The following is a 20,118-nucleotide window of genomic DNA, read 5'->3' on the forward strand; positions in this document are numbered from 1 at the left end:
GCGTGTGGAGGCTAGATTTACAGTTAATTCATAAAATGTCACTTGCAAGAGGATCACTCTTGTTAATCTGGAACTACGAATCTGATAATTTTCTTCTTAGCCTAAAAATCAAGTATCACATTTTAGAATTGTAGTCTGTGATATGAGGTTATCTTAATTTAAAAATAAAGACTATAGTTAAATATAGTTTGTCTATGTAAGTTATTGATATTGACGTAAAGTAATAATAATTTACTATTTTTCAGTTTCTGTAGATTTTAATTGTATGTATGTAAATACAAACAAGTTATTGCATTTAAACAAAACTTTAATTTAATTTTAGCTTCTAAGTGCATTCTCAAATAAAAGAGCATCTCTCAAGCAATACTAAAAATGAATTATAGCAAGTCCGAAGAGTTTTCTTCAGTTTCGGCAAAACTTTGCAATATATTACCTGACAGAAGTCATAATACAGGAATGATTAATTCCCTAATTGATGAGCTTATTGCAAAGTTGTACAAAACACAACTCTGTGTTAGAATCAATGTAAGTAAATGATCTACCAAATAATTTGCAATTTTCTTAAAAAAGGAAGTTTATATCTGTAAATAACAACCTTTATTAATATGGAAATTATTGCCTGAATGCTTTCAGAACATTGCTTGCCTGTAATGTAAATAAATAAATAATAAAGAAGGCCTGTAAATTGAAAGATATCAGGCAGATATTTTTAGTTTAGTATAGTTATTTTGAATAACATGCTATAATATATTTCAGCTATAATTATTTTCAAATATATAAATATATTTCAGGATGCTGCTGATATACTTAAAATGATATGTTTATACATCAAACCAGCTGAAGAAGCTCTAGCTGCAAAAGCATCACACTTAATGACCAATATTGTAACTAAGCAAATAATACCTTTGAGTAATAAATATTTGCTGCAAGTTATTTCTTGGCATATAGACTGTATTAAAACAGGCCCGGACTTGATATTACCAGATATTTTACACAATCTGCAATGTATTTTGCATTCTCATGTACATATTGGACAAAAGGTATAACTGTTATAACATTATGCTGTAACTTCTTTTGTTCTAATGGATTAAATTATATTTTTTATATTATATTATTTAAAGTTCTGTTTTAGCTTATGGGAATGTAAAATGTGATATCTTCACATTTTATGTACAAGTTTGCTTTTTGTATTCTCTACAGAGTTTGCATTTTGTAATATAAGATATTATATATAGACACACATTAACTAACTAACTATTAATTAACTATTAGAAATATCTATTAATTTACTGATTTTTTTTAGTTTATTCATGAACTAATTGGACAAAAAGGGTTACTTATCCAATATATTGATGTAGAAAATAGATTTAATTTTACTTCTCAAAATTCATTACAAATATCACTGTTAGTATTAAAATGCATTGTATGTTTATTGCCTATAATTGATGAAAAAAATGAATTTGAAGTAACCATGGATATAAAACAAAACATTTCTTTGATTATTATAAAATATTTAATGAAGGGGTTTGTGAAACATGAAGATGAGTTTTTGTACTGCAAGGTGAGTTACTTGAAAAAAAATGAAATCTTACAAAGCAAATTACATACTGAAATTAATATGTTATCTTATAATATATATGTTTGTATATTTAAAACATAGTTACTCTTTTTCAGGTTGTAATTTCAGCATTAAGAGTGCTGTCTCATGTGTATTTTAACAATCCAGGAGAAGATATTCCATTGCCAGAGTTGATGGGGATTAGTCAGTATTTTATTCTGTATGGTCTCATACAACAGAACAGTAGGCCAGAAAAAATAATGCCTGCTCAACAAACAATTGCAGCTACTCCAGTCAAGCCGGTTGGTGTTAGGGGAGGCAAGGTAATATTTATAGAAATGGTGAAATGTGTCTTGATTTTTATTAATATGACATTGCAGTGAGGTAATCATTACAAAACAACTTTAAAAAATAAAGCAAGTAATCCAAAGTCCAAAAAATAATATTAATTCCTAGGTAACATTGATAATGTTTAGAAAATGAAGAACGGCTTAATGTAGAAACTTGCTAATACTTTTATTGTTTTTCGAAGTAATCTCCGTTCCTCTCTATACATCGTCGCATTTGCGGGAACATTTCCCGCGTTAAGTTTATTTTCATATGAAACAAGTTTTAGATTTGCCGCCAATTCATTAAAACAAATGACAAATGAATGCAATATATAATTTTTTTCATCATATACGGCCCGCACGGTTTTTTGCATTGTATCCAGGGTAAAAACAGGAAAACGGATAGAAAATTATAATTATCGGATGGAACGGAATAAAGGATTGGAAAGTAATCTATAAATTAAAAGATCAATTCTTAGAGATAGATAAAAAAGGAGTTAACAGATATTTATACATATTATCTAAATTTTTCTTTTTACTTATGATAAAAACTGCTAACTATATGTGTGGGTGCATTATTAAAAGTAAACAGGATATGGATGAAGGGCAAGGAATTTAAAGGCAAATGAGACCTTCGAGAAGAGCCGACCGGAATGCAATTAAACAGTTCTAAAATTAAAATTTAAAAAGTTTTCTAAGGAATGTTTCTAAGAGGCCAGTTCTAAACATTTTCAGTGTACCCCACATAGCTTTAAGATTTTAAGTAACAGTTCTTATTTTTTTACGTTTAATCAAATGAAGACAATTCTTAACTAACAAAATGCGAAACATAATGTGAAAATCGTATCTTACATATCTTGTAATTAATACATAAAAGAGCCTATAAAAAAATATGTCTTCATTTTTGAATAAATTTTTAGAAACAAAAAGTTCGAAAACACAGGAACAATGCTATAGAGGGCTTGAAGAAAGAAATACCAGTATCTGACAAAAGTTTGCTCAAAGACATAGATAATTTTGAAAATAGTTCAGCTTACAAACCGGTGAGCAAAAACTATCTAGAATCTCAGAAAGCACGGCCCTGTTGGACTTTGACCAGTGATTCTGATATGTCAGACGTGGAGAACAGTAGGGAGGCAAAGCTAGTCGCGTTAAAGTCTAGAGTGCGGCAGAGTGCTTCCAATTTATTCCTGGTAATATTGAAGGTGAGCATCTTCAATTATTCATATCATGTTGCAATTGCGATATAATACTCGGAATAAAATATAATTTGCAGATTAAGGATAAACGAGAAATGTTCGGCTATTGGTTTGCTCTGTTACCTAACTCGCCCTACGATGACAACTGGCTCGGCGAAGAAAGCTCTAGAAGGACTCTGGCGTATAGTGTGGTCACGGACCCCGTGGCCAGTAGTAGAGCCAGCACTCTCAGTGTCATCCTGGCTTTGCTGTCCGGCTCTAAGACTTATTTGGGTCAGGCAGAAATCAGGTAAGAAATGCAACAGATGTTATTATTACTACTTATAACCAATAAATTCAACAAATTTCATTAAATAACTAAAAGAGAATTTTTCTTTCAGCAAAAAATCAAATTCATCGTTTATACCATTTTCAGTATCCCTCGGCTACTTAGTCGTGCGCATGCATAAGATTCTAGCCTGTATACTGAAATGCGAACGCAGTCAGGTCGTTTTACTAGTGGCGTTAAAGTGCTGCGCCGCTTTGGTCCAGGCCACGCCCTACCATAAGATGCAGGATGGTCTGATCACCGAGATGGTCAGCTGTACCAGGAAGTTTCTAGTACATAAAGGTAATTCGGCTTTTAAATAAATTATTTAAACGTTACGACAAATTCTAATACTTAAAATATTTATGTTTCCAGAGGTGACATTGCAGGTCGGGGCTCTCATAACGATGGGCTGTATTCTGTCGATCGACCCTAAGATTGACGAAGTGCTGAAGGTTATACAAAAAGACGTAAGACCTAGACCGGTCTCGTCGGACAAAGAGAATAAGGCTTCCAACGAATGTGACGACTTCGAAGAGGGCTATTCTGACGACGACCTGCCCTCTGAGGAGGAAGTACAAACAGCCGTCTACAAGGAGTTCGTCTCGAGAGAGACTTTTTTCGACATTTGGATTTTGGATATTTGCTTTAAGAATATAGGATGGGAGTTCAGAGGATTAGACAGAATTGTGAGTAGAAGAAACTGTCACACGCCCCACGATAGTGGCATCGGCCAATATTTCCAGCATCTTATTAACTAACCTAATTTTTTATTTTATTGTATTTTAAATTGGTTTTTCTTCAATATCTTTTGGTTAGTCTGTCGCGTAAATATTATATATTTATACGTTAAGCCTTCGGCGGTTTCTTCTGCATATAATTGATAAAATAGGCAATCAAAGATGTGAAAAAACGTGCGTTTTCAATATTCCCTATTATAATAATAGAGCTGCAATCCATCGCCCATACCGGTTCTGTTGGAGTCACTGCAAGTGCTGTCGGCGATGGCCTTCCACCACCTCCCGCTCCTGCTGAAGCCCCAAATAGATTTCGTGACGGACACTTTACACGAACTCTTGCAACACGAACACCAAGATGTGGTCTTCCAAACTGCGAGGCTCATAAGCATAATCGGGGATTCCTTGCAGAAATTAGGTATGTTCCGTTAACTAATGGCGAATAATCTTCAGTAGCCATCGCGTGGTTAAAGTGTTTCGTTCTTCCAGAGTATACGAGAGCGGACGAACTGCCTCCGTTGGCGCGGCGAGTGTCGATGTGGGAAAAGCTGGCGTCTCCGCTGTGCGCAGTGCTGCAGGCTCATCACAGTTCTTCCGCCAAAGTGGTCGTATGCGACTGCATCGCTAATATCGGGGAACAGTGCTTTAAGGAATTGCCTGTAAGTTTCTAATGCCAATAGAAAATGCCTTTCAATGTAAATACCTATGTATCTAATCAAAAATTTATCTGTTTCGTAGCCATTTCTTCATAGGCAAGTAGTTTATCAGCCTTCCGTGCTCGATACGTGTCTTCTAAGGCATGCCGGTTTCCTCACGATGTACGAACGACTTCAAATGGGCACATCATCAGAAAGTTCTCTGAAACTCACGGCGACTTCCCTTTATTCTAAATACGTCTGTTTTTGACATTTGAAAAGAAGTGCATCATTCGGGCGACTTCGTTCCCTAACAAATGAGTATTAGTTTTGATGGATGTTCCAGCGCCGAACGCAATTGGTCTGTTGTGCCCTCTTGGTGGGTTCGTGCAGCGACGAAGAGCCGAGCGTGAGAGCGGCCGCCGTCAGGGCGCTCGCCATGGCCGTCATGTACCGGTCGCTGAGAGAGGTAACTTCTGCCTCCAGACTGATTCCGAAAACCAAGTTCGCCCATCACTTTTTACAACTTTTATGCCAAAATTATATTGCGTGCTATAATTGCTTAATCGATTGCAGGACGTTTGCTTCGTGAGCGACTGTGGCGAGAATATCCTGAGGGCGCTGACGGAGAGCGCTCTCGTCGTCAGGACTAAGGCCGCCTGGGCCCTCGCCAACCTCAGCGACGCCCTCGTGCTTAATATGTGAGACCTTCGCAAATATGCAAATTAACATTATTATTTTTAAACTCATTCCGGGAAAACTTCCCGAAAGAGGAAAACCATTACGTACAGCGGTTCCGATCTTTTGTTATTTATTCAAATGTTTATAAATGAGATTAAATGACGCACTCTGTTTGGTAACATATTTGGCGATCTCCACGCGAGCCCGGGGTGATAATGACTAAATGATTAAATCAAAGACGAACATCACTCGGTGGACGCGTGATTCGTATGAGGGAGGGGCGATTGCGGAATTTGACACCATTGAGACGAGACGCGACCTTTCCGTGGAAATTTTTGCGTTTCAATACGAAATATGTTTTCTAGATCGTATTACGTCAATGAGTCAATGAATTGCTACGATCAGCCGTCTTATGGTATTTGGTATACTTTAGTCAGGGGCATAAAACATCTATGAGTTTCCAAGATGCCGAAGTTTGCCTTCTGCCCCGAGGCTCGATGAAACGTTTCTTTTAGTAGTACATCAAAGCTCAATTCAGTCTTAATGAGTCCGGTTCCTTCTGGCACAGGGATGACCCGGAACTGGAGCGAATAGACGATGACCTATTATTGCGTCTGCTGGAGGTCAGCGTGCAGTGCGCCGACGATAACGATAAGGTGAATATCTCTCCGCCGCGGGACTTTCGCTTTATTTTTTGTCCGACGGTTAGGTTATTATTCTCCTTTTATGTGCCAGATAAAGATGAATGCCACCCGAGCCCTCGGGAACATGCTCCGGCTCATTCGAGAGGACGAACTTTCGAAGTGCTCTCGGATGAAGCCCCTCTGCGAGGTCGCCATATCCAAGTTGGTGGAATGTGCGAGCAAAGTCAGCAACATGAAAGTGCGCTGGAACGCTTGTTACGCTATAGGAAACGCTATGAAAAATAATACCCTTTTCACTAGTTTCGGCGGGTGGCAGGTAATTGTACTGACGCTATACACTCAATGTCACAGGGCTCGCGAGTTCGTTGCCGGCCTTTATGATTATAAAACATACGTAAATTAAGGTACCCTAAAGGCCGGCAACGCACTCACTAAAAATGGGTGTCTATGGGCTGCGATGTCCGGCCGGCTCGTTTGCCCCTTTATTATATAAAAAAGTTGTCGTAAATAATTTCAGAGTCAGGTATTCGCCAACCTGTGTTCGCTCTCGCAAGAGTGCAAGAACCTGAAAGTGAGGATAAACGCGGCCGTCGCTCTGCGTGCGCCTCGGACGCGTGCGCACTTCGGCCTGCACTTCTGCCTCGTCTGGAGAGGGATAATGGAGGCCATGCAGAACGCCGCCAACGTCGACGACTTCTCCGAATATAAGCACAAGGACCATCTGATCGAGCAGGTAGTTGACGTTTCGTTTTATCGATCTATGATTAGCATTGAGCACCTTTGAGGTAACGATGATTTTGTTTCAGCTCTGCGTGACATTGGCCCACGCGTGCTGCCTCCTCGAGCGAACGGACCTGGCGGACATTTTGGACCCGTTAATATTTAACTTCGAGTGCGCGAAATCTCTGTACGCTCAGCTCTATCAGAAATTAGCCCCGGAAAATATGTCCTGCATGAAAATACTGCAAGCGGCTAAGTACGTGACCGTGGACCTGACGGCTGCGAACGACACGCAAGCGCAGTCTCTGGGGATGCTGCAGGAGATATTCGTCTGGGACGTGTAGAGCGTCCACAGAGAGATAGTGTATCTATCTCTTGCCCGCTTTCAAAAATATTGGCTAACATTTTTAAGGCTCGTTTTCCATAAGAGAAAAGTTCATCCATTTGATTAACTTCACCGATTCGTATTTAAGGAAAATTAACAATAATGCTAAATGTAAATTTAACTCATGAGGAAATTATTTATTTAAATATACAATGTTTATTTAGCAGTTTTTTTTATTTCGGCAACTCTATTTGACATTATCATCGAATAACTAAATACTTTAACCCGCTCCGTGGTTTTGTTCAGATTAAGCACACTGCACAGAGGAAGTGGAAATCTCTCCACGTGCCATAAGCCGACAATTTATGGATAATTTCTACGGCGGCATTAAACTTTGACACGTACTTGTGATAGTAAAGTAGACTTGAGCGATATTTTTGCTTTCATCTGGTCGAAGCCAGTAAGTGCTGCTCGATAAGACGTAATTAGTGGGTCATTGACGTAAATAAAAGATCACATGCCACAGGTGATGAAGTAGAGTCATGTTTACGAGTCATGAACGAAACAGATTAGACTTCAATTCCTCGAAGGCTATACTAGGAATAAGTTCACTATTATAGAACTACATATAATTCACAAATCAGCCAGCGATTTTACTGAGAGCGATTGAATTTTAATGAAAAAACTAAATTTAATCTTTATTTCAATAGAAAGGAAGAAATAATACCGAGGAATATAATTTTGCACGTGCCATTAATATAATATTAATCGACACGCGTATTGATAAATAATTAACCATAAAAGTTTAATAATAATAAAATTGTTGCTGCAACTAGTATATATAGAGAAATATAAAGTTTATTTTTCCACCTAAATGATAACAAAAAATCATATTTAACTAGTTGTCTATATGTATGTCTCTGTTAAGAGTCTAGATTCTAAATTTTACTAAAATATTGTTGCTTCCTTCCCCGATGGGCCTCTAGGCTCTATCAACGCACAGAAGAAATGCTATAAGAAAGGGGGACATTAAAGACAGCAGATAAAAATAATGTCGTAATTCTTTGTACATGCTGTTTTCGATAATGAAAAAAATAAATCAGTGGCGCTACAACCTTTTTATGTCTGGGCCTCAGATTTACTGGATCTGTTTCATGATCAGTTTGGATTATTGAGGGTTGCAAATTAGTCTACTAATGTCTTTGAGAAATAAATGTATATCTTCATAATAAAAAAAATATTAGCCAGTGCAAACTAATGTTTCATTAACCGCAACCGCTACGGTTCATTGTTTATGTATTACATAATATATAGAGATATTTATGGAAATAAAATCCCGACCCTTATTTATAATAGACAGGGGAGACCACACCGAACTGTCTCTGACGTAGTTTACGGCTCTCTGGTACTAATATCATTTAATTAAGTTATTTTCACGCGTTGCTTAAGCCTCAAGTCGAATATACGATGGCAGAAGCGTGACCGGAGGCAATTACTTGGAGCGAAACGATAACTGAAATATTTGTCAAGTAACTTAAATCGCTATTATCAGCTCCGACTCTTTTCGGTATTCAGAGTTTCAATACATACGTGCCTTATTTATCATAGTTCTACAACTTCAATGGAATTCGATACGCATGTTATCGAGACGTCATTGCCTTTAGACATATTTGTTTTAGTGGTAGGATTGTTAATATATAAGCCGGTAAAATTCTACCTAATCATTTCGGTCTGCCTCCTGTAACATAAAAAAAATTGCGTTTAAAGTTAATTGACAAATAATTTAAGGTCGTATCGAAATTGTTAATTCGAACCCGCCAATTGGCTTAAACTGTTCTAAATCTAACAAACATTCTCAATTAAATAGGTATAAATCTATAGAAACGGTTTAAAAAAAATTACAAAGTCTAATCTAATTAGGTCAAAAACGTTTGTTGTAATATATACTTATTCAAAGTTCAACACATCGTAAGCAATGTTCTGCTGATAGGCAGTCAGTCGTCAGTTTATAAAACATGCTCTTCTAAGAATCATAATGCCCGTTTCAAGTGTCTTATGAATAAGAATAATAAGCATTCGTTGTATGAACGCTTTATTCAACTCTTTTATTTAGTTAATCTGTTATTTTAATGAGCCGATAAGAAACGACAATTAATGCTAGTGTTAAATAGCTTATTCAGTTATCTTCATACTTAATTAGTTATTAAACGGTATTATAACCAAAATCAGCCAAATATAACTTGTTAGACAATAAACTATTTCTTTATTGTTGATTTTGGATTTAAGCATCACGTCAGAAATAATTAATTTAAGGTTATTCAGTACATATGCAAAATAAAAATAATACTTTATTATTATGTAGTTACATATAATAGTTAAAAGACACCATTGGCTTAGTGGCTTCAGCACGCGACTCTCGTCCGTGAGCTTGTAGGTTCGATATCCGACTGTGCACCAATGTACTGTCTGTCTATGTGAGCATTTAGCCTGTACAGTGAAGGAACAAAACAGAGTGAAGAAACCGGCATACCTTAGACCCAAGTCGACGGGGTCTAACCACAAAGCTGATCACTTATTATAAGAAAACAAAACATATTATCACGAAACAGATAATGTAACGGCACAGTGGTCTATATATACCAAAAAATATACTTAAATCCTTTTTTTGTTACTTTATGGCCTATAGTCGTAGTAAGTATTAGATAACTATGCAAATATGTAGTAAAATATGAAGCGATTTCAGAGCAATATAAATGAGATTCACAATGTGACGATAAGGCTGTCTTATCTCATCCATGATCCAGAATGGAGCCCAATAATGCGGAAACTGGAGTTTGTTTTACGTATCTAAAACGATTTGGTTGTTTCTGGTTTCTTTTATTATTATATTGCTTCATAACATTTATTTATCCTTATATGTACTTGTGTCTATCATATTATGTATGTCTAGGCTGTTTTCTTGTAATATGATATACATATGTATGTATGTAACCGTTTTATTGAAAGATGGAAGACAGGATAGTTTTAATTTAACAACTGAATCAACCAATTTTATCAGGCTTTCAGTTGGAATAATTATTTTATATCACAAATGTATGTGCTTAATCTCAAAAATTACTAGGCAAAAACGATTTCAAACATCACTATGATTTCGAATATTTGCGAGTCACTTTATTTTAAGCTTTTTACAAATGTGTATTATCATCATTTTTTATTGTTACCTATTGATTCTCTGCCAGCATTACGTGGGAGATTATATTAGCTTGGGAAAAGAAGGAACCTTTTCATCCGATGTTGTAGTTATCATGCAAAGAAACATCTAATCATCTAAGAAATGAACCGTGCGTTTGGAAAACCCTCACCTGAACTTCGCTCTGAAAGGAGGCCAGTCTGTGACGTCGACCTTTTTGAATCCTATCAATAGCACATACGTATACATGTACATTTGCATATGTGTGTGTTTGTGTAAGTTTGTCTGGCCAGAGCACGCGTTCAGCGCGTGGTTATATCCACATCTCATTCTTTCCTATAGCCTCATCCCTCTCACTCTTGACTAGTGCATGGGGAGGACTGATTAGTGAAGTTAAAATACCTCCGACGGCGACGTGATATTCACCCTCAGTCGTGTTCGAGTTGCGCTTCAATACGCTTGCTGAATTTCAACAGTGCTAAGGAGCGACTTTTGTATTACAGATTTCATTTGCTGTGAAACTTGGAATCCATCTGATATCGAAAATCAGCTACGTTCAATTAAATCCTTTGGTAAGTTACGAATGTAATAATAAATATCGAAAATATTATAATTAAAAGTTTGAAAAGAACTAAAAATGGAATTCTGATTTTATGGTATTCTAGAAACAACCGAGTGATTCTTTAACGAGAGCTCAGCAAATGGCCGACATCACATAACTGTAGTGAGCGCCGCTTTCTCTTCTGCATTAACGATTAATCTAATCACTTTCTAGAGAATAATAGGTTGGGCGGCAAACTGATTACAATTAACTTGATTGTCAATATTTACTAATTAACTTGTTTTTATTTTTTTTAAACTTCACGCTTATATTTATTTTCCTTGTCGATGTAGTGGTCCATAATATGGTTTAAGGACAACTCAATCGAATAAAGGAATTTATAACACACATTATGTGTGGTATATTTCTTGTAAATTAACAATTATTTTAATCTCCATTAGATCAACATTTTAATACATTCTTAATTTTTCTTTGACTTGAAGATAAATCTTAAAACCTTCATAAACATATTTTCTTAAAATTTCTTGCCGAACAGAATCATACAAAGAAAAAATCAACGCGCACACAAATGTATTTGAAACAGAAACAGCTGCATACAGTTGACCAATTTTATTTATAAAAACTGGTTTCATATTTTGTTTACCTGTCCCACATTATGTGCCGTATTTGGAGAAAGAAATTGTACCTGCACAAGTCCTTACACGGGTAGCAACGTTTTTTAAAAGTTTGTTACTACTTCATAAAATTACTTGATGTTAAATAAATACCGCTAATAACTTGATAGTAAAATGAATGATAATTTTAATTTAGAATGATGATGATAAGAAGATAGGCCTTAAAATTGAGAGAAGTCCTTTTAACGGAAATCTATGAATCAATTTGCGACACTTAAAGATATTTTTAAATCTTTTCGCCTCATCTCTCAATTGGTAATTAATGTCTTTATCGTGGGGTAAAACCGTGGAGTACGTCATCTCGATCTAAATATAAAAGATGCATCGTACTGACCTATTTAACTTTGCTGAAATATTAGAATTCCGGGGTTTTGTTCAAATTACTTTTATTGTTCTTTCCTGTTCAATACCCTATATATAAACATATAACATAAAGTTTCAATGGTGATATAAATTGTTGCGGCACTTTTAATTATTATGAGGTACTATGCTTTGCTTTACTTTGTACTTGAAAAAATCTCTCCTTTTTTTAATTACAGAAATCAACAAAAGAACAAGATGTTGGCAAGTCCTGCAATGGAGTTACAAGGTGAGGAGACTCCCTACGCCCTTCGTCGTCTGTGGAACCTCACTCGCGCCCGTCTGGCCGGCACCTCTACGACCCTAGACGAACCGGCTTTAGTGGAAACCCTACCTCCTGCTCAGGTAATCATATAAAATGTAATTATAATATGTACAAACGGGTGAATAAATTTCTTAAGAATTTTATCAAAGTTATGTAAGCGCACTTATCAACGAAATCCGAAACTATTAAATATACGTTGTAGACGTATGTTTGTAGACCGTTACCGGTCGGTAAAATATGAGACTAGGACATCCGTTTTAAAAAACAATATCGCAATATTTTGCACAAATTACGGAAATGGATTATAAAAATGATTTAAATTACAAATTTATGTGGGCATGTTTAATTCTAGATTAAAGAAAATATTCCTTTGGGACAACATTTTTCAGCAATGACGCAGTTCTTAATCAATAAAGTCAAGGTCGGAATGGCCTTGTTATGTGAATACTTTCACGTTGCATGTCTTTTAAAAGTTTACAAGTTTAGAATAAAAAATAGTTTTATAAATATAATATAATATTTTGTTTATAGGAGCCTGAAGAAGCTCATAAGCTCCCAGTACCGAGTGACTATGAGAGTGACGTAGAAGAATTCTTTCCTGAATTAGAAATACCAGTAAGTAAACGATTCCTTAAAAGTTGTATGGTATTTCGTTAAATTTTATTTTAAAAATAAAATAAAATTTAAAGTTAAATTTTATTTTTAAAATAAAATTTACTGATAAGTAAAAAGTTAATAAATGGGGACATGAAAGGAATAATTAAGTAATGGCTTGTCCGTGGCCGGTAAGCCACTGATGCCAATCATTGCTGTACTATTGTGTAATATTATGTAAATCTGGTTAGGCTGCGTTTTTAACAATAACAGGAAAGGTACATGTTTGCAATTCGAATACAAAAGCATATTCGAACATTATCAATTTTCACATTAGATTCCTGAAATTTTTTGAAGAACATCTAAGACAGTTCTCATGTTAGTAGTGCGAGACTATTTTTTTGTGTCTTTCCATTTTAATAATTAAATTCAGGATTCTGAACCTCGTAATGGAAAAATTTACTTCGTCTGGTAATTTTCCTAACAATTTGACTTTATACTGCCAATTGTTTACAAAGTTTGTTTACAGCCCCTCCTAAGTAAGACAAGGTAGTGTCATGGGTTAATTAATGTGAGTGCGACACGCCCTTATCTCTACATCATCGTTGTACGTAACGGGATCGAAGTACATCGATAACAGGAATTAAGTAATATTATTTTTATCTGCATTACACTTATTGCGATTCATCGATACTCATGCACGAGGTCGTTCACTCTAGCGAGGTTTCCTTTTGATTTGGTTTTTTGTTAATATTTATCTTCATAAGAAAGGCCACTCAAGGTTACCGAGTTGATTGGATACCTTTGTCGTTTTCCTGAAATCAGCATTTGACCTGCTTTTTGCAGCTTCGATACGATCTCGAATTTTAAGTAGTCTTCGATGTGAAATCTTGGTTATACAAAAGAATAAATAACTATGTATGTATTTGTATACGACCAACGATGTAAGAATTGTATAATATCTTAAAACTAAAACACCAATATTATTGTCGTCGTTGACAAAAATGTTTACACGATGTGCCAAAAATAGCCTGGAAGCGAAATAAATCAAGCCGTGGACTTTGCTCTCGTTTCATCCTTGAGTTTACAAATCAATTGTCTCGCGCCGAGCTTCTAATATTGCTTTCAATCGAAACCAAATTAACGTTTACACTGATGGGTTGAAACCATACTTTAATTTCATTACAAGTTCACGATAGTGTCAATTTGTGCATTTAAGATCAAGACAGAGGGATATTTAATATTAATCTAACGATTTCGTTGTTTTTATTTATAAACTAGACACAATAATATCACAAAGAACATTTTAAGCATACTTCGATTAATATCCATCTCAAATGCCAACATTGAATGCAGGTGTAAGAACCGGTGCCAAATCGTAGAAACAAATAAACATTCGTGTCTCTTATTATGCTTCGGGGCGACTAGACGGCCGGTTATTGTTAGAAATTAATTAAAATTATTATGCTCAAAACGGAGACACCATGCTTCAAATGTAACTGTTATTTCTGCGAGTGCATAGTTGATTATCGTGAGGTAGGTTTAGTACAGTGATCTGTAAAGTGTACCATGCGTTAATTGCGGAATTTTTTAGGACCAATATGAGATTCCAAGTCAGAGGTACTGGACCGAAAGCGACTATGACAAGGAAGCCGTTCTGGACGCTGGCAGTCTGGGAGACATCCCCGCCGTGTACCGCGTGCCCAAGCCTGCTCCTCACCAGATGCCAGTCATCGGGGTCTACATCGACCCCAGAGTTCGAACGGGCTTCAGATACAAAATAAGACCGATGCAGGTGAGACGAGAAATCCTCCTTTGTCCTTTCAATCTTCATCTGTGTGGCAATTTGAGGAATTGTTGCAAAGAAGTGTTGACGATTGCATGCGCTTAAAGATTTTCGCAATCTTCCACATTTCCTTCCGTTTTTAAATCTCAATAAACATTTAAATTAAGAGAAATTAACAACTATTCCTCAAATCGTAATCGTGTTGCTTACGTGGTCACATCGAATTAAACAAATCTTTTTTGGCACGTATGTGATCTATTCGGTGGGGAAAACTTAAAAGATCCATTTAACATTGGGCAAAATTTCATTTACTGAACTGCGAAAGGAACGGCTATAGAAGAAAAAGGAATTGAGTTGAGACGAATATGAAACGGCTATCTGGCAACATGATATCGTTCTTACTATTAATTTTTTTCATTAAGTACATTTAATATAATTGTACGTTAACCCCGGTGTCTTTTGCGGTAAACCCGAACATTTTTGTATGATTAGCTTTTTACAGAACCTAGAGGATGGTGAGTTCTATCCAAACAAATCGTACAAAAATGTTAATGAACAAAACGAAAATTCGAATTATACCTACAACAAGACTAAGTAAAAAAAGCAGATAAACAAGAATTTTCGCTAAAGTTTATTTCAAGCCGCAAACGGCAAGTCTTTGTAACTTTTGATCACGTCTAGGGTGTGTATTGGATATCGTTAGTGAGGTTGTCATAAGACCATGTCATTCATTCTGTGGATATATTTAATTATACAAAAAGAGGACATTCAGACTTCCCTCATATTATGCTTCCGTGTGCGATGTTAATTAATTAGCAAAACATAGTTATGTTTGTAAACCTTGCACCTATGTATTGCAATGTAATGTCAACCTCACAATGAATGTTGTCAGATGCTGTATAGGAGTTTTGATTGTTTCCCAAATACACGAGTTAAAAGGTTTAAATTCAATTCCTACAAACGGCCTATAGCCAGTTTCAGCGGTCAGCAACGGGGACGATTAGGGTCGCGGGGTCAGACAGTCGCAGTGTCCGTTGCTGAAATTTACAGAATGAAAATATCACCAACGACCAACACTGTTAACTAGTGAGCGTTTGCCACTTGTGTGTCGATGTAGGCGATGGTATGTGGATCGTCCAGTTTTTCAGAGCTACGCCCAGTGAGGCGATGCGAGCGCAGAACGAGACCCGACTGGTCGATATAGACAGGCTGACAGCATGTGTGGCATCTAGGTAAACATAAGTATCATTCATAAGGGCTTCGTGCCATTGATTGTTGAGTCCCTCTTGACATTTCTCATCAACACTCATTCATTTATTTCACATTAAGCTTGCATCATATTTTAAAAGGGTCCTATCCCATAAGGATTATTGGGCATTTAATACAATTAAATTGTTAATTTTAAAAAATGTTTCGTTTATAGATTTATTTATTGTTTTATTAGAAATGGATTTTGTTTAAAACTTTGTAGATCTCAATTTTTGTTTTTGTATTTCCATGAGCTTCCTTTCACTTCCGTGTATAAATCATGTACTGGAAATTTTCAGACTTTGGACGCTCAGCCCCTGTCAGTGAAGCCAAGGTATTTGTTCGACGGCAAGGCTCTAACGCTGCAGTCCATCGGTCGAGGATTCGCTCGTCGTCTCACTTTCGAACCCTTGGACTCGACGCTCAATGATAACAACAACTACTTCTGGACGGACTCGCGGCCCGAAGGATTCGTTTTTGAAATTGAAGCGGTCTCAGCGGGAGACAAATTTACGATCTATGACGCAAACCACGAGCCACAGGGAACTCTTGAAGTCGTTCAGCAGCAGGTAGACTATGGCGATCTCATGGACACAACTTGAATTGGACGTTCGTAATGTTCAAACCTTGCATAATTTTTATAATTTTCTTCACAGAAAAACCAATTGGAGCTGGATCAAAAGATATTTGAGGATGGATCTATCGAAAAGAAAGTTAAGATAAATACCCTCTGCAAAGTGGAGTGGTATGAGAACGATGGAGCCACTAAGTTGGTGCCCGTCACGGGAGTGGCTTTACTGAAGAAGAAGTGCGGTAACGCAATCGTGTCCCGGATTGTCAACGTAGCTATAGGAATCAAACAACTGAAGAAGGGATACGAGCTGAAACCTGGTATCAAATCCTCCTCTCGCAGAATCACTGTGAACGGGGCGGATGTTCAGGACATCCCTTGCCAATATTGTGTTGTGGGGTTGGAAAGATACGAACTCCCCGTTATCGGTAAGTATCTTAAGCCTATTAGTGACATCGAATTATTTAGATAAACTTTTTGCTTTAATCTAATTAAAAGTATATCTTTTTAATGATCACGGATGATTACGTTTCAGGAACCTACGTGGACCCTCGAATCGTCCCCGGATTCTACTACCGCGTGCGTCCCGCGAACTCCCGTCGTCATCTGTTCGACGGGCGCAGTCTGCTCTTGCAATCCATCGGCTTGGGCTACGGAAAACGCATTACTTTCAAACCGGACTCCCTCAACGCCCCCGACAATTACTTCTGGTCCGACTCTCATCCCGAGGGGCTGGGAATGGAGACTCGCGCACTGCATCCCGACATGAAATTCACTATTACAGGAAACGGGGTAAGCGCACTGGTTCACCTCTGGAAACTTGCCAAATGTATTTTTGGTTTGACGGGTGCATGGAATTCTCGTCTGCTCATTGATTTCCTGTTCGGTCGATTATAGTAGCGCGACTTCTAAGCGAGAACCTTATACTTTTCAGGGACTTTTGCTAGGCGAAGCGATCGTGTTCCGCGCCGATTTACCCCAGGTCGAGGAGAAGACCGAATACGTGGATATTCCGGGTCAGAGGGGCAAAGCGGTCGAGAAGTACATCCAGGTAGACGTCACTTGCCACGTGAAGTTGGCCACGACCGGGGGTGGTTCTGCGGACTCCGAAGTCCACCTCATGAAGGTGTCCGGAGTGGCCCTCGTGCGCAAAGATCCGGGCCAAAACGTCGCCAAACTGGTGAAAGTCTTCAACGTCGGTCTGGACTCGCAGCTCAACCTACTCTTCGCTCACTCTCAAACCGAGCTCACTTTCCACCCCCTCCCCTAAGAGATCTCCGGATCCGAATGGTATTGCGACGCTCACGATAATAATCTGATCGCATTACAATACCAAAAAATCTTACCTGGCTCCACATAGGCTTGGTCAAACTAATCGATTTAGTAATGAGTTCGCGATCGAAGTCTAACTCAATATTCGAGGGTTTCGATCGCGATTTCGCTTCAATCGGCGCAGCCACAGAGCAGAGGACACCTTTACCTCGAACCTGACAACGGAATGTGTAGTTCGTTGAGCCTGAGTTAACCTTTCTAGGCTCTAGTTCAATATTTTACAACATCAATAGGTTTATAATTAATTATTGTCTCTCAATCCGTAATACTTCATTTGACTTGTGTTTTTTTTATTATTAATGCTTTGACATTACATCTGGAGAGAGTAGCAAAAGACTATACCGATTCTGAATACTGGCGGGATTGCCAATGACTATATCATATTAAACATTTGATTGATGTGACTTATATAAATGTACAATAAAATATATTTTCAAATTATGATTTTTATTTTTATATTAAGTACATATGTGAGTGGTATTCAGCGTTAAAATCTGAATTAGGTATATTATTCCTGTCTTTATTTTTATCAATTTAATTCAAAAATCATTTATTTATGTAGGTAACATAATGTACACATAATAACGTCAAAAATATAACATTAATGCTTCTAATTTTACATTTACTGCCACTTTTCAAATCAAGGGCGTAGAACGGAAGAGAAGAACTGGAATTAAACTCTCCGCCACTCTTTTTAATCGCCAAGTTTTTTTGTTTTACGCAACGTTTGTAAGGAGCTGCAACCATCACACCATGTTTCATATGACACCTTGAGTAATAAGGAATAATAAAATAAATTAAAAACAAAGATTTGTCCTCTATCAGCAGGAGGCAAGGTGAAATAGGAGCACGCACTTACATTCTCGTGAGAACAACACGCAAATACATAGTGAAAACAACTAATATCACAGCATACACAAATTCATGTACGACCAGTCACCACAAGTAGAATCCGTTCACGAGTATAAACTATAAAGCATGGCTAGCCATCGGCCCCCTCGCCATACTTTACATATTTCCAATATAAGAAGTTACTCTATGATATTTTAGGAAGAGAGACAACCCGACGCATATCGTCGTTTTATCGTGTCACGGCTTTGATTATAATATAGTACATACATATTTTAAACCTCAAGTAACGTTTTTACATATAGTTACAACATATTCCGCTAGATGTCACTGTTCTAATTAACGGTTTACTTGGTTGAAACTGACAGTTGAAAATTTGACATTGACGTGAACAGTGAACATTAAGCGGGAAAATAGAACACAGATTACAGAATTCAGAATAGTGAGTACTCGACCGGCGAACTGCAACTACGCTGGGGGTCTCTTCACCGGGCGGCTCGAAGTAATCATACGAAAATCGAGATGTGCGAATTTATATCTAGTTCACAGTGAATTATTGCGATAAGTCGTTTTATAACACAATAATTATACAATTTGAACGATGGCTTTGAAAATAAATTTTACAAGTGCCTTGTTTTTGTGCATTTTATACAGTGTTTGTAGTTTTAACTTGGAGCCAAGGATTCCTGTGATAAAGTTTGGTGAGGAAGGCTCTTACTTTGGATTTTCCGTGGCGGAACACCTTACGATAACGAATGAAAACGATAAGACGAGTTGGTAAGACAGATTTATTATATTATTTAAGATCGTAATGAGAAGCTATGATGTCATTAATCCGAAGGTCGGCATACATGTGCCATGCCACATCGTATATAATATTGTATCCGAGAATGGTTTTACTTATTGAGTAACACGTTATAATTTGATATCTTAGTCAGTATTTATCAGAAGTACGTTGCCCTTATCAAGAATGCAGACTATCGCTGTTTTCGCTGCATGTTTTCATTCGGTCGTACTTTTATCGGGTTATTAATATTCACGAATTATAATATATCTGCTAGTCAATCTTAATATATATAAATTTCCTGTCACGATGTTTGTCTGCGATGGACTCCTAAACTACTTAACCGATTTTAAATAAAATTGGCACTCCGTGAGCAGTCTGGTTCAACTTAAGAGATAGAATAGCTGAAGATCTTTAATTATACACGCAATTTTATTTTATTGCAAATTATTTGATACAATTCTTATAGATGGCGCTGTGTTAAAAGTAACAACGTTTCACATATTAAGCTATCTGCCATTCTCATAAGTTCTCCTACCTTTTCCCTTGAATAGTTTACTACTATGTAATATAACAAAAACCTTAGCCACAGCAATGCTTGGCCGAGTCTGCTAGTTATAATATAAAATATTTCTAAAAATAATGACAGCGAAATTCAAAGCATATTAACTTCCTTTATGATTAACACAAAGCTTTATTAAAAAAATCATTCAAATTATTCATTGATTGAAAGAAATGCGCTCTAGAATTTTAAAGAATAAACAACTG

At 36.8% G+C, this 20,118-nt stretch overlaps 3 protein-coding genes across 5 annotated transcripts in view; all 3 read left to right on the forward strand.

Annotated features, from left to right (window-relative positions):
• The first annotated feature begins 271 nt into the window (after positions 1-271).
• Positions 272-7,352, forward strand: LOC110992355 (HEAT repeat-containing protein 6). The gene is made up of 16 exons (XM_022258127.2): positions 272-525; positions 792-1,040; positions 1,304-1,561; positions 1,675-1,881; positions 2,808-3,092; positions 3,164-3,375; positions 3,467-3,696; positions 3,769-4,082; positions 4,341-4,548; positions 4,620-4,789; positions 5,112-5,234; positions 5,342-5,466; positions 6,015-6,102; positions 6,182-6,406; positions 6,608-6,823; positions 6,897-7,352. Exons 1-16 carry the CDS (start codon positions 373-375, stop codon positions 7,152-7,154), a joined length of 3,321 nt encoding a protein of 1,106 aa, XP_022113819.2. The 5' UTR covers positions 272-372; the 3' UTR covers positions 7,155-7,352.
• Positions 7,353-10,737: 3,385 nt separating this feature from the next.
• Positions 10,738-18,155, forward strand: LOC110992342. Of its 2 annotated transcripts, XM_022258105.2 has the most exons (8): positions 10,738-10,897; positions 12,101-12,266; positions 12,718-12,801; positions 14,375-14,575; positions 16,114-16,383; positions 16,471-16,813; positions 16,921-17,177; positions 17,320-18,155. In XM_022258105.2, the coding sequence occupies exons 2-8, from the start codon at positions 12,120-12,122 to the stop codon at positions 17,653-17,655; spliced, it is 1,638 nt and encodes a 545-aa protein (XP_022113797.2). In that variant the 5' UTR covers positions 10,738-10,897; positions 12,101-12,119; the 3' UTR covers positions 17,656-18,155. The 2 variants fall into 2 exon arrangements, with proteins under 2 accessions (XP_022113797.2, XP_022113798.2); XM_022258106.2 differs by lacking the exons at positions 10,738-10,897; positions 12,101-12,266; positions 12,718-12,801 and adding an exon at positions 13,728-14,316.
• An 858-nt stretch (positions 18,156-19,013) lies between these two features.
• Positions 19,014-20,118, forward strand: part of LOC110992339 (integrin alpha-PS1) — a 35,293-nt gene continuing 34,188 nt past the window's right edge. For both annotated transcript variants that reach the window (XM_022258100.2, XM_022258101.2), the window contains exon 1: positions 19,014-19,343. In XM_022258100.2, coding sequence (XP_022113792.2) covers positions 19,168-19,343 — 176 coding nt within the window. In that variant the 5' untranslated portion in view covers positions 19,014-19,167. The remainder of the gene's footprint in view (positions 19,344-20,118) is intronic.

This window comes from Pieris rapae, chromosome 14, assembly GCF_905147795.1.
Source record: "Pieris rapae chromosome 14, ilPieRapa1.1, whole genome shotgun sequence".
NCBI classification, from domain to species: Eukaryota; Metazoa; Arthropoda; class Insecta; order Lepidoptera; family Pieridae; genus Pieris; species Pieris rapae.

Coding starts and splice junctions, on each gene's coding strand:
- LOC110992355 (XM_022258127.2), top strand. CDS start 373: ATGAATTATAGCAAGTCCGAAGAGTTTTCTTCAGTTTCGGCAAAACTT. Junction 526..791: donor AACTCTGTGTTAGAATCAAT/GTAAGTAAATGA, acceptor AATATATTTCAG/GATGCTGCTGATATACTTAA. Junction 5,235..5,341: donor TGTACCGGTCGCTGAGAGAG/GTAACTTCTGCC, acceptor AATCGATTGCAG/GACGTTTGCTTCGTGAGCGA.
- LOC110992342 (XM_022258105.2), top strand. CDS start 12,120: ATGTTGGCAAGTCCTGCAATGGAGTTACAAGGTGAGGAGACTCCCTAC. Junction 12,802..14,374: donor TTCCTGAATTAGAAATACCA/GTAAGTAAACGA, acceptor GGAATTTTTTAG/GACCAATATGAGATTCCAAG. Junction 16,814..16,920: donor ATACGAACTCCCCGTTATCG/GTAAGTATCTTA, acceptor ATTACGTTTCAG/GAACCTACGTGGACCCTCGA.